General features: G+C 35.0%; 1 protein-coding gene across 1 annotated transcript in view; it reads left to right on the plus strand.

Moving 5' to 3' along the window:
• The window catches only part of GPC5 (glypican 5), a 1,402,048-nt gene extending 1,391,981 nt beyond the window's left edge, over positions 1-10,067 (plus strand). Inside the window, exons 8-10 of the mRNA XM_042928851.1 lie at positions 3,558-3,828; positions 8,656-8,783; positions 9,970-10,067. Of these exons, the coding sequence (XP_042784785.1) occupies positions 3,558-3,712 (155 nt within the window). The 3' untranslated portion in view covers positions 3,713-3,828; positions 8,656-8,783; positions 9,970-10,067. The remainder of the gene's footprint in view (positions 1-3,557; positions 3,829-8,655; positions 8,784-9,969) is intronic.
• Positions 10,068-13,807: the final 3,740 nt, after the last annotated feature.

The following is a 13,807-nucleotide window of genomic DNA, read 5'->3' on the forward strand; positions in this document are numbered from 1 at the left end:
AGAGGAGGGAAACGATTCTACCTACCTCAATCTGCTTGTTGAGAATCAGCCACCCATTTTATTCATTCAATGATATTTATTAAAAGCATACTACATAATAGACTATTTTAGACCATTTCTACAGGCAAATTATTTTGATTTTGTTGAATTCAAATAATGACCGATAGCACCATTTCCAACATTCAAATCTGTCCTACACTCTTACCATTAGTAGAAAAGGCACCTGGTATGGTTTTGTTTGTTTGTTTTTTAAGAATCACCAAAGTCGGAAGAGAACTCCTGTAAATGAATGGTATATGTTTGGTCTCCAACACAGTGTCTGACAGAGAGGTAGCAGAAAGTAAATTTTGTAAATGAGTGACTAAATTAAGAATTCTTGCCCATGTGATTTTCCTTATTAAAAAATAGAGAATAAATTATCTTTAAACATAGTCTTCATTTTTCAGTGACGCTAAGAAAATTTTTCAAGTATGTGGATAGATGAAATGGAGAGAGAGGAAAAATTACCCACATTCCCCTGTTTCGAGGAAAAGACTGGCATATGCATGACAAAAAAAGAAGCTACAATCCTCTCAGGTTCATTGTGCCATTTTGATTCAACATGGTTTACTTGCCACATAAATTCTAACCTTGAGTACTTCCAGTTGTTTGATTAATACAGCAAAAGAAGTACATAATCAGCCATCCCAGATCAAGGAAGGAAAATACACACACACACACACACACACACACACACACACACACACACACACATTCTGGGTTCTGTCCTTCTGTGTTACCAAGTTAAATGTTAATTTCTTGGTGGCCAGTAAAGTGCTTGAAGTCAGCACAGCAAGAGGTCAGAACACAGGCTGGGTCTGGACTTGTGGATTAGACACCTGGTTCCGCTGTTCACATGTTACTTAACCTCCCAGTGCCTCAGTTTCCTTATCTGTAACAACAGGCACAGTAACAGTGCCTACTACAAGGGACTGTCATGAGAATTAAGTAAGTTAAGATGTGTGAACTGTTTGGAACAATAGTGGCACCATAGCATGTGCTCTATAGATATCGCCAAATAAATTAATACATGACACTTCCTTAGCGGAGCTTTTCTCTAAGTTACATCCCTTTACATACTTCATAGCACTAACCATCACGCATGTACAAATTTTAATATTATATTTATTGTTATAACAATATGACTGTGTTCCCTCAGGGACAGAACTAGGAGTTCATTGGCATCTTATATATTGCTATTATGCCTTAAAAAATTATTCAAAGATTATTTTGCTTTCCTTTAATACATTAATGTAAGAAATTCCCAAACTAATTTTTTTGTTTTATGGGTTTTTGGTTAAGCTTTAGTATAATTTACAAGCTTAATTAAATTCCTGTAAGAAAACAATCATTGCATCAAATAATTGCGGGGCTAGCCTTCTTGGCACACTCAGATTTCTTAACAGATGTCAAGACCACATTGTGATTGGATCCAAAACTGCAACCTTGACTGAAAGGCTCTTGAAGGAATCTTTAATTGTTGTCATTTAACTCTTATCTCAAGGGTCCATCAGCCTTAGAACTATCACACTTATTAATAACATCTCTACCTCAGATGTTAAAATGACATCTGATTGAAGGTGGGCAATCCCTCCTGGCACTGCCTGACTTACAGACATAAGATTTAACATCTTTCTACATCTACATCATTTCTAACACCTTTCTACTTATTTTTACTCATCGTGATACCCCTGAATCCAGACCAGTACCTAGCTTCTGAATCAATGAAGCTCAAAAAGGCATAAGAAAGTTACTGATGAATCCAACCCAGGTACCTCTTCACAGTACTTTAAAAAAGAAAAGTAAATCCATTCAAGCTCAAATTTATACAGTTATCATGGAAAAAAATTTTTTTCATTGCCTAAAGTCCTCATAGCTCCTTGTTAAGCTCTGGCCATAACAAGTATAAACCCATGACTAAAATATTCACATTCCATTTCCTATTAAAAAAATGAATCCCTAGTTTATTCATCTTGCCTAATGACACAGAAGGGCAAAACAGGTACCCAAATAATGAATAATAATGTAAGATCTCAGACTGTAAAATCAATATGTCAGATCAGTAGAGCTGTGCTTTGTTTTAATGTTCTCATCCCTGAGTGCAGTAGAGCTTTACCTTCTGAATTATATATATGTATTGACCTAATTATGTAAATATTGACTTTTCCTTATATGAGGATTTTTTGCCAATCCACTGTAATTATGATGTCAATATTTGTGGCCATAGTAACATTGAATTTAAACTTTATTAATTGTGACTGATAGGGGCATGCCATGAGATATTTCAGGTGGCCACGTGGTCTCAGAACATTGGTGGTAATACAAAAGTGATGTCAATACTTCCCTACATATATTGTAGTAAGGTAAACTGATTTAAGAAGATGACTATTTCAGGGTGCCTGGGTGGCTCAGTCAGTTAAGTGTCTGGCTCTTGATTTTGGCTCAGTTCACGATTTCATGGTTCCTGAGTTTGAGCACCATATTGGTCTCTCTACCAGTAGCATGAAGCATGCTTGAGATACTCTCTCTCTCTCTCTGCTCCTCCTCTGCTCACTCTGCCTCTCTCTCAAAAATAAACTTTAAAAAAAGATGATTATTTCACCCCCAAATAATCTGGGGGCTGGTCTCCACAGCTTGTCAGGTTTCATAACACAGACAAGTAATAACCAAGATGCACCTGGATCTTGGTCTTTAATTTGGGCCATTTTTTAAAAAAATCAAACATTCATTCCTAACTTTAATCCCCACCCTATTAACAAATTCTTTGATCTTTTGACAGATGTTTACACCTCCATCCCCACAGCTGTGTATGTGTATAAAGGATATCATTTAGTATTTGGTATTCTTTGATATTTTTCCAATAAGGACCCTATGCATAGTTAAGTCTAAAACAAAATACAATCTGTATAAATTCGACATTTTAAAAATGTCCTAATTATTTCTCCTTACATGGTTTTATTTTCACTAGAAATCTTTCACACAGTTACCAGAATTATTACATCTCTGAGGCAAGCAATAGTGCCATACCTCAAGACATTTTAATTAAATGTTTTTTAACCAATCAATGACATTAGAAAATATTCCAAATGCTTTAAAAAAGCCAGAGACCTTTTTGAGAACTCCAACTCAAGGGCCTGTACTCTCTAACTTAAGAACAGAAGTACCTGTGTCACATTATTCATTTAGAGTTAGGCAAACACATGGGGAATGCTATGAAAATACTATGGTATCCACATTTTGAGTTTAAGAGCTGTTCTAGGGGTGCCTGGGTGGCTCAGTACGTTGAGTGTCTGACTTTGGCTCGGGTCATGATCTTGTGGTTCGTGAGTTCAAGCGCCGCATCCGGCTCTGTGCTGACAGGGCAGAGCCCCCTTCAGATCCTTTGTCCCCCTCCCTCTGCCCCTCCCCTGCTCGCGCTCTCTCAAAACTAAATAAACATTTTTTTTAAAAAGCCATTCTAGACACATCATGGTGAGGTGGTCATGCATTATCATGTGTTTTCTTATTTGCTTCTGCAGGGATGCCAGAGGAGATGAACCTCAGTGATGTAAAGCAGATCCATCAGACAGGCGGAAGTAGTACTTTAGATACAGCTGGATCAGGATGTTCAGCAGCGACTGATTCCATGGCATTTATGCTGATGGGTGCGGTGATGTTACTTCCTTGGCTTTAGTAACTGAACCCTTCCACCCTGACACACCTGTCTTATTGGGATCTTGATTTCCCCCCGTCTTCATCTGACTGGAATAAAAAAATCTTTTTGAATGTAACAATTATATTTATGAAAAGGTATGTCACACTAACTTCTTATAAGCCAAGGGGGAACGTTCACGAATTATCTAAAAATGATAGACTGTTTGAAAACATGTCTTCTATGATCCTAACTTAAATCTTCTTAAATTCTAACACATTAAACCTGCAAATGTGAAGAGCACAGAAGTGACTTTGAATAAGAAGGATTCAGTATACCTGTAATTTTGCCATCTTTGATTCTTATCCCTTTTATCAAAGAAAAATGTCTTAAATGGAAAGTATATTTGCAGAACAATGAAAACAATACATAGTGTTTCTTAAAATACTGGAATTAGAATTCCATTAAATGAATCAAAACAAATGATGGCAAGTAGTATGCATGAATTTTCAAGAGATTCTTCCATTTTTGCAAGCTATATGAAGAAATTACTTGAAGTCTGTAAGTTATAGAGTAGATTGTTGAGGAGCATTTCATGTAATTTCATTGAAGAAGCTTGATAAGTTTTATCCACTGTAACTTAGCCACTGACAAACCTTAAGCTGAGTATTTTGGTAGCATCTGATCTATAGTCTATTATATTCAAAGTGCATCTTTGGTATTGTGGCTTTGCTCCCTCTCTTTGCCGAATGGATTTAGCCATGTTGCACACACACGCCTGCTCTGGGAATATCTCTAAGAAAGCCATTAATTATTTAGTAGAAAGTTTGAAAAATGATATATTCATCCATTCTCAAAATATTCTTTGCTATTTTTTTTAAATCTTGATATTAACCAATTGACCATCTGTACATTTCTAAGGTTCCTATGAATACCTAAAGGCATGTACTAATACAGACAATGTAGCTTACAATACTTCAGCTCTTTTTCCATTTGCACATTAGCAGAGTTGCTAATCCACAGTCCTTGATTGCCCAGTTGTGATAAGATGCCTCAGCAGACCCCAATTAGCATAGGTCTATCATTATACTTAAGAAGGAAGAGATAAGTCAGATTTTATTAAGAAGCATCATGTCCAGTTGACAGCCAAAAATATTATTACAAAGTGACAATAAGAAAGAGAAGTGCTAAATTTGTAAAAATGTTTAAAAATCAAAAGGATTTGAAACGACCTCTGAGAAGAAGTCAAAGAGGACTCAATCGACAGCAAATATTTGCAAGGCGAAATCAATCTCTCCAAATCAGGAAATATTACATGATCAAACCATGTTCTCTCCTGGGTTCTAAGTTAACTGAATGATCTGACGATGGTCAATTTAAACTATGATATGTTTAAACTGCCAAATCATATTTTATTGTCTGTTTAAACATACTTCAGAGCTGTGTTACTCCACCTGCCAATTCTGGCTGTCATTTTCCTAGGCTTTCATTCCAAATCATAATATTTATTCCATGATCTACTTGGTTTATAACTCATTTGCACTACCATGCTCCACAAATTATAAACTTAAACATATATTTGGCTACCCTTTATTTAAGCTCAGCTCATTATTTAAACAACTCAGACAGGTAATATGAAGTCACCCATTGGTGACACTGCAGCCCAAGTCATGACTGGTTTGCTCTGGCAAGACTTCTGCCCCAACCTTACCGGAATTTGGAAGACAAACTTAAGGGATGGTTCAGCAGGCTAAGATGTTTCTGGATTAAATTCCATCATAGGAGGTAATTTTAGATATGGCAGGAAATGGAGAAAAGCAGAGTGGTTACAAAGTCAGTAGTACGAATATTTTTTATCAGCTAAGTTTTACATACTCAAATGGGTGTTGGTCTACCTCCAGGCAGGCACTTTGGAGACCATACGTATCACAGGAGTGCTACTCTAGCTTCAACTATGTGGAGGCTTTCAGAATTCCTTTAAGAACCTGAGGCATATTTTCTAATATTCTCAATGAGGATATTCCTTCTTTAATATTCTACTCCATAGCACTGTACCTTGGCACAGGTCTTTATAATTTAAAAAGCTCATTCAGATGGAATGGAGTATCACATTTGACCTTTCTCAGCCCTCAAAGATGGGCTCAAGTTTTAGCCAAATAAAAACAGAAATGTTTGAGGTTTGTGGTGTTTTTTTAATAGGACTCAGAATTTGTATCTGGAGAGTTTTCCTAAGTCTAAAACACTTTGAACAATGGTAAGATTGTTAGACTATGTGTCTACTTTCTCAGATGGCTGAAAGGATAACATTCAAGTGAATATACAGATTTTAAAATATCACTTGCTTTATAGTCACATATTATGCTTTGATCATTGAAACAACAGCTTTTTCTTGAATTTGAGTTATTTTTATATAAATTTAAGTGATCCTAGAACAATCTAGTGTCTTACATGTATTAGAGAATAATCAGTGAACTATCTGAGCTAACATTTACATGGCCCTTCCTCTCTACAGCACCACGGTCAGTGCTTCTGTACACAGTCTCCTTTGGTCCTCCCCAAAACATTATCACCTCTACTGTACCGAGGAGAAAAACTGAAGCATACAATCATTATATAATTTGTCTGGTGTCATACAACTCATCACAGTAGAATCCAATCGGCAAACATAAATTATGTCTCTGAACTGCATACATTCCTGGTTCAAAGATAGGATCACTCTGTAATAGTAGTAAAGAATGATGAATGAATAATTGAAATTACTGAGGTAATTTAAGTCTTCAAACTAGGATTTAGAAAACAAATACAATTGACTATATAATTATAATTGTAAAATTATCAAACTACATATTAGTGCAAAAGCACCAAGAAAAGGAAATGTAAACATGAACTTTTTTCATTACAGTCATTGCCCTCCCACATGTGGAAATCTAATTTGAACACAACAACCCCCAAGATAAATCAGCTGCCAAAAATGAGAAAAAAAATACACAAATTTTACAACTATCATGGAAACGTGAAATTTCTGTGAAACTGAAGGGTATAAAATATTTCTTTGGCCACAAGGCACAGAATGGCATAAAAAAATAGGAATGAAGGGCAGAATGTTATTTTTAAGGTCCTAGATTTGCCTTTTTATCCTCTATTTGTTCAGAAATATTTTATCAATGAAATAATGTCTGGAGTGTTCTCTTGTTATTAAAGGATAGAAGTTAATAAGCTATTTCCTCCCGAACAGATTTCTGAAGTGCTCAGTGATGATGCTTTGAAAAGGATTCAATTGGTTTATTGCTAATTGTTTTCAATCACTTAAAATATTGTTTCTATCATCATAACTCTTCAGGTACAATAAAAATTGTTTCTTCTTGAATGAATGAATTCAATCTAAACTTCTGTTATTCTATGAGACATTCACAGGGCAGTCTGTGATATCAGTATTTCTTTATGTTGCAAACTTTAGTATCCTATATAATTACATGGGTTGTATGAAATTTCAGAAATAATTCTTAATGTTGTTAGGTATGACTTTGAGCATATCAAGTTTTTCTTTAAGTGAAGATTGTTGTGTATTAATTATTTCTGATTAAAATATAGATAAAACGATTCTCAGATTGCAAGTATGCTTTCTTTGCCTTTGCTAGAATTCCATGATGACTGAATTGGCATTATAATGCAGTTCTTAAACTATTCTGCCTTCATGTGCAGAAAAATACTAAAGAATTTTTTTACAGTATAATTTATATCTTCATAGTAGTAACAATAATAACATTTGTAACAAGGTGGGGTGGGATGAATATTTCTGGATAAATTGCAAGCATATGATTCAAGAGTATCTCACCTTCCTGCACTTATCAATTGTTACTCTAGAATCATTTTTACCATCAAGTATATGAGAAGATCCCACATCCTACCTTCCCCCCAAATTTTTACTTTGGCTACAACAAACAGCAAGGGAAAGAGGAGATAGAGGAATTTGAAATTCTACAAAATTAAAAACAGAATAGTAAATATTTAAGGATCAAGAATTCATTGGAGACAAAAGGAGTAGGATTGACCCATAGGAATGATTTGAGTAACCTGGTAAGTAAATTACTCAATTCCTACTTCTATGACTTTCCATGCCTACTTCTGAGAAGCACTGAACTAGAAGAAAGGAAGCATCTCAGAAGGAAAGCAACAGGGAGGGATCTCTGATTTTCCCAAGACTACCTGGTGAAGGCCACCAACATTAGAAAGAAACAAAGCCCAATTGCAAAACAAGTGCTGTGAGCAGTACAGTGTAGGCACCTGTTGTATCCTATCTCTTTAAGAAATCTAGGCACTGACCAGGTAAAGAATTTTCAACAGCAGCAGTTTCTTCAGAAAGAGGTTGAGAGACCCACAAAGAAAATCAAGAGTCCAACTCGATAAGTGTTGACAACATTGTCAAAGACTTCCAGAATACAATTTACAAATCACTGTCTTTTTCCAACTCACTTGCATTCCCACTGCTCAACCTGCTGCCCACATACATATTCTCACACCCCACACACATTTTCTTGCTGTTCTATTTCTGTTTTGGTTTCTTACCTATAAAATTGAGTTAAGTGTATCTTACTCGCAGAGTCAGAGGACTAGATTATGCAACACTTTAAGAATCCTCCTTTCCCAGTATATGCCTTAATAATTTATGTTTGTTCCTTTCCCATTAAGCCTTCTGTTCAAAGGCACATGTTCCCAGGATGCAACAATGACAAAATATTTAGTTATGGATTCCGCCTGTGGATAAGCTTTTGATATGTAAACAGAGCATCAAGAAGGAGGTTTGAAAGCGAATAAGTAGAATTTAGGCAGGGGAAACAGGGAAAGTACAGGAGAACCCTTCCTGCCTGGTTTCATGCTTCAAGTTTTGCTTAGGTCCATCCTGGCTACAAGGTTATTGGTTGAAAATATATTTCAAAACACATATTGCGATTTAGTGAGTAGTCTTTCTTTCATTCATCTTAAAGGTATGCCATCCCTGACCCAAAATTAAAAACCCTCAACCTTCCCATCCTGCTTCAAATTGTACTTGACTGTCATGTTCATCTGCCATGTTGGTGACTGCCCCATGGAATACAGCACAGCCCAAGTGGAGGTGAGAACCAACTGCCAATAAGCAAGCTGTGTGTTGCTCAATATTGCACTAAAAGTCACTACCAGCTCAGTATTTCTGAGAGGCAAAGTCACTTCCTTAAGTACATATTGCTAATAAGTGATGAAGTAGGTATTCTAAATTGAGTCAAACCTCAAAATCCTTCTTTCTACATACCATTTCATATTCCACAAGCTCAAAAAACCCTTGATCGGTCAGTTGATTAGGTTGGGCAATTCGTAGGTTTTACAAGGTATTTTTAAGTTTTCCCTTGTTACATTTACTTTTTATTCTCATCTAGTCTTTCAGATATGTTTTTTCTTTTCTGTTGTCTTTCTTTCATCTCCGATTTAGCTCTGGTAGTAAGGTGAGCTTCCTGAAGAGATTCCATATGCTAGGTGTCCTAGTGTGGCCATCTGATGGAGAGATTGGCTCAATCCCTGACTCACAATCATCCAAAAATGCTGGGGAGACCAGAACAAACACGGCTTCGAAGGTTTTCGTACTAATTTTCTGTATGACCTCCAACAACTCCCATACCGTCTTTGAGCTTCAACTACGTGCTTGAGCTAAATGAGCAATAAATTCTCTTCTGGGTTTCTAGTCTTAAAACAGGGAACACTGAGGCAGCAATACCGAACATTAATTTACTTGATGTCTTATAACCTATTATTAGTTAATATCTAAAAGGTGCTTTAAAAAAGGAGTGGATAAAATGTAATTTTAGTTACAACTTTACGCATGTGTTTTTAATTCTAATTTTATCACAGCTAGAGATGTAGCTGTTCTACCTAAGATTGAGAGGAATAATCTTTTTATAAGTCAAGGGAAGAATAGCTAGAACAAAAGTTCTTCAGCTTTCCCTTAATGGATAGGACAATATGCTTGAGCAAAGAAATCTATCCTGTCACTAAATACTTAGCAACTAATTGCTTTTTGTTCTAGCTAATTTACAGGAGGTTGGATCTGGCGCCTTCACTAATTCTACTGTGGTGTCTCACAAAATTTAAAAACAAATAATACATAGAGTGACAGCCATCGAGAGATACAGAAAGATAAAAGGGTGTGGAAGTAAGAGATGAAGTTATAAAAGTTAGTTTGCCAGTGGTTTCTCTTCTCGCAGATTTTCCCAGGAGACCCTTTTAAATAGGCCTAAACAAATGTTGTTGCCTCTGATGATTTATTGCAGAACAAGCTGACAGAGCATAGAAGCATGTTATCTGGTCCCCTGTAGTGCAGGGGCTAATTCAGAAAATGAAGAAAGACCAGAAGTGCGGCAGTGGGAGAAAATGCTCTCTATCACTCAGCAAGTAAGCAGATGGAAGCTTGGAATCACAGCTTATTTTAAAATATAGCTCTTTAAACATGGTGTGTTTGTCATTTTAGTATTTTGTTCTTCATTTATAAAAAAAATTAATGAAAATCTAAAAATTTCATCACAGATGGCCAACTGCAATAAATTTATAATAAATATTTGTACTTAGCTACTATTTTAGCTACACGTCTATTATAGTATGGGAGTAATTGAATGTAAATACATCCACATATATACACATTTATCTCTATTTATGTATCTATAAAATACCCACCACACACGCTCATGTGTATACTGTTGATTGTTGTTTTCGTGTTTATGCTTTATAAACATCTATAAAACTTTCCTTATGTCAATTATTTCTGGCTTTTTAAAGCTTGAGAAGGCCAACAAAAAAATCACTTTTTTCAAATTGCTACTTATTATTTTTCTATATGGACCTTCATTTTTAATTTGAAACAGATCAATATTAAACAGGGCTCTTACTGTACACAAGAGAATATATATGGCCATTGTACAATAAGATATACATGTTAAGTTGCATATTGATGAAATCTTCACTTACACAGTCTTATATACACATTCTATTTTCCTTAAGAGACTGTTCCTCAAGGGAACAATGCAACAAACACAAATAGTTAACTTACTATTCTTATTACAAAATATGCAAAAGGGACTTTTAACTACCCACTTGCTTTTAGGTTGTTAGCCAACTAAAGGTAAGCTGACCAAGCATGGAATGACAATTCAAAGGAATTGAAATTTTCCTCATTTTTCCCAAGTCACCAATTGTGCTTTCTTCTTCTTTAATGACACTCATCTTTTAGTGTTCCATTGTCATTATTATCTATACTCCCAGTGCCTGTGTGGGACTCTGTGTGGGAAACAAGAAGTCAGGCTTGGAAATAAGATGAATCCTGGTTCTACCACCAACTCCCTGAAACATCTGTAAAATAAAAGATGACTACCCCTACCCCTGATTTATTGGGTTTTACACAGATTTGTTGGGATTTATATAATCACTGATTAAATCTTCCCAATAAATCTGTATCTATCATGACTGACTGGCACATTGTGGTATTAAAATTAGTTAACATCTTATCAAAACTTCTTCTTACATGAAATCTTTCGCACTAAGATGTAACTAATCTGCTGAAAAATCATTTGGCTTTATAACTATATGGAAACCTAAAGATCATGTTTTTCTCAGTAAAGAAAGTTAAAATCCAGAATAGATTTAACACAACTGGATTGAAACAGGAGACCAGTGAATGCTCTTTAAGAAAAGTTCTATGTATACTCTATTAAACCAAAATTTTTGCTTCAAATGAACTAAAAGATGCGTGTTTGTAAATCCTAATATTCAATAGAAATTGCCCCATAACCACAGGGACTATGCACACAGAAACAGGCAAATATATCACGTTGGGAGAGTATGCTTAGCCTCCTGATTCTAAAGGTCACTAAACAAAAGATAAAGCATTTAGAGAAATTATAACATCTTAATATTACCTTGACATTCATTAAAATAGTGAGATAAAATAATAGAGTTTCATAATATAATAGACATCATATGTAATAAAATAGAGAGAGAGTATTCAGGACACCTTGATAAATAACTTTCTAACATATAGACCATCATTTTCAAATTGCCAATAATTTACTTTGCAACATAGGAAATGTTTAATGTCACATTTAAAGTCATTAAAAGATGGTTGCCTGGGTGGCTCAGTTGGTTAACCATCTGACTCTTAATTTTGGCTCTGGCCATGATCACATGGTTCATGAGATGGAGCCTGGTGTCCTGCTTGGCACTGATGGCATGGAACCTGCTTGGGGTTCTCTGTCTCCCTCTCGCCCCATCCCCTCCATCTCAAAATTAAATAAACACACATTTAAAAAAAACAATAAAGGCATTAAAAGAAACTTTTTTGCTACTATTATTGTTTTCTACTATATTATTTTGATTTGCAATGTTCAGATTTACCATCTCTATGCCAGATTGTAATTAGGTTATATCCTGAAACATGAAGATCAATAGAACATTTCCATGTTTATTTTAACTGGTAGTTCTATTGTGCTATAGCATATCCCAGACTTTACAATAATGAGAAAATATGAATATCTGAAATCCTTCTAAACAACTTCCCTTCAGAAGAGAGTTCTTTTATCCTATGTAAGACATAGGGACAAGTCAGCTGGAGTTGAAATATGTGATCTTTAATTCCTAGAGTTTTATTCTTGTCTCAAAATCCCAAGAGATGGTAGCTCTTTGTCTTCATTGGGCCTAGAAACTTCTCTTATTCTTCTCTTATCAGCTAACTCTTGTTAAAACAGGGTCAATTGTCCTGTAACACAGGAAACGTTTTGCAACTAAAGGACGGATTTCTCTGTAGAATAATAGAAAAAATAATTTAATGGTCAGTATATTCATAAATATTAGCTCATATAGTAACTATGAGCAATTTACATCCCTGTTGTCCTTTGAGACTGATCTGAAATACAAGATTTTCTAGAAAACCTTAATCAACCTTTGTTCTGATTAAAACAAAATGTGTCCATTGAAAATAGAAGAGAAGAAACATCACCAAAAATTCTGTCAACCTCTGTTAACGTTTTGCTGCATTTTTAAAAATTTTGTGGAAATGCAGCTATATAAAATATACACATATATATCCAGATACAGAGATCCACAAAGAAGACACAGATATATACATACACAAAAAGAGACAGAGGGAAGTAGTGATTATATTTTTACATTAATATTCAAAGATGTAACACTTTATGATACAATGATATGATGTTTCCTTTTAAGGCCATCTTTATTGCTTAATAATATATCATGAATTCTTTTGAGTCAGTAATTCTAAAAATTAAAATTGATTCAAAGTATCCTTCAAATTAAGTATCCCTTAATTCCCTATTGAACATTGAGTTATTGCCAATGTCATAAATAATGTTCTGATGAAAATCTTTACAAATTTTACACACCTCCATGATTATACTCTTAGATTAGTTCTTCTTCCTTAAGTTGGATAGGGAAAGGAGATACTTTATTCTACTTCGAATGACCACAATCACCAAGAGCCAACCAAATGATGAAGATACTAGTTATATTTTTCATAATAATTGGTCCTGTTATGTTTCATTGATTCCCCCTAATTAAAAGTAATTCTATTTTTTAAAAAACTTTTAATGCCTATTTATTATTTTGAGAGAGAGAGGGAGAGACAGAGTGTGAGCAGGGGAGACACAGAATCTGAAGCAGGCTCCAGGCTCTGAGCTGTCAGCACAGAGCCCGATGTGGGGGTCAAACTCCCAGACCGTGAGATCATGACCTGAGCCAAAGTCGGACACTTAACTGACTGAGCCACCCAGGCGCCCCAGTAATTCTCTCTTTAAATCTACTTAATACAAAATTAGATTACAATCACTTGTGTATTTATCTTATTTTCTCAAGTATATTAAAGGATATTAAGGGCTTTCTGAATCCTTTATGTTAGCATAGTCTTTAGAAATTAATAGATGTCCAAACATACATGTTGAATCAGATCTGTTACAAGGAGACACAAAGAGTATGTATGTCCTAATTGATTAATCTTAGAACTTTTCCATCTCAAAACATCCCAAAAATATCCAAATTCCTGCCTATATCAAAGGAAATTTGGGGAACAAATTATATAAACATGTGAAAATATTTGTAAATAGAAAA

Source organism: Panthera leo, chromosome A1 (assembly GCF_018350215.1).
Source record: "Panthera leo isolate Ple1 chromosome A1, P.leo_Ple1_pat1.1, whole genome shotgun sequence".
Classification (NCBI taxonomy): Eukaryota; Metazoa; Chordata; class Mammalia; order Carnivora; family Felidae; genus Panthera; species Panthera leo.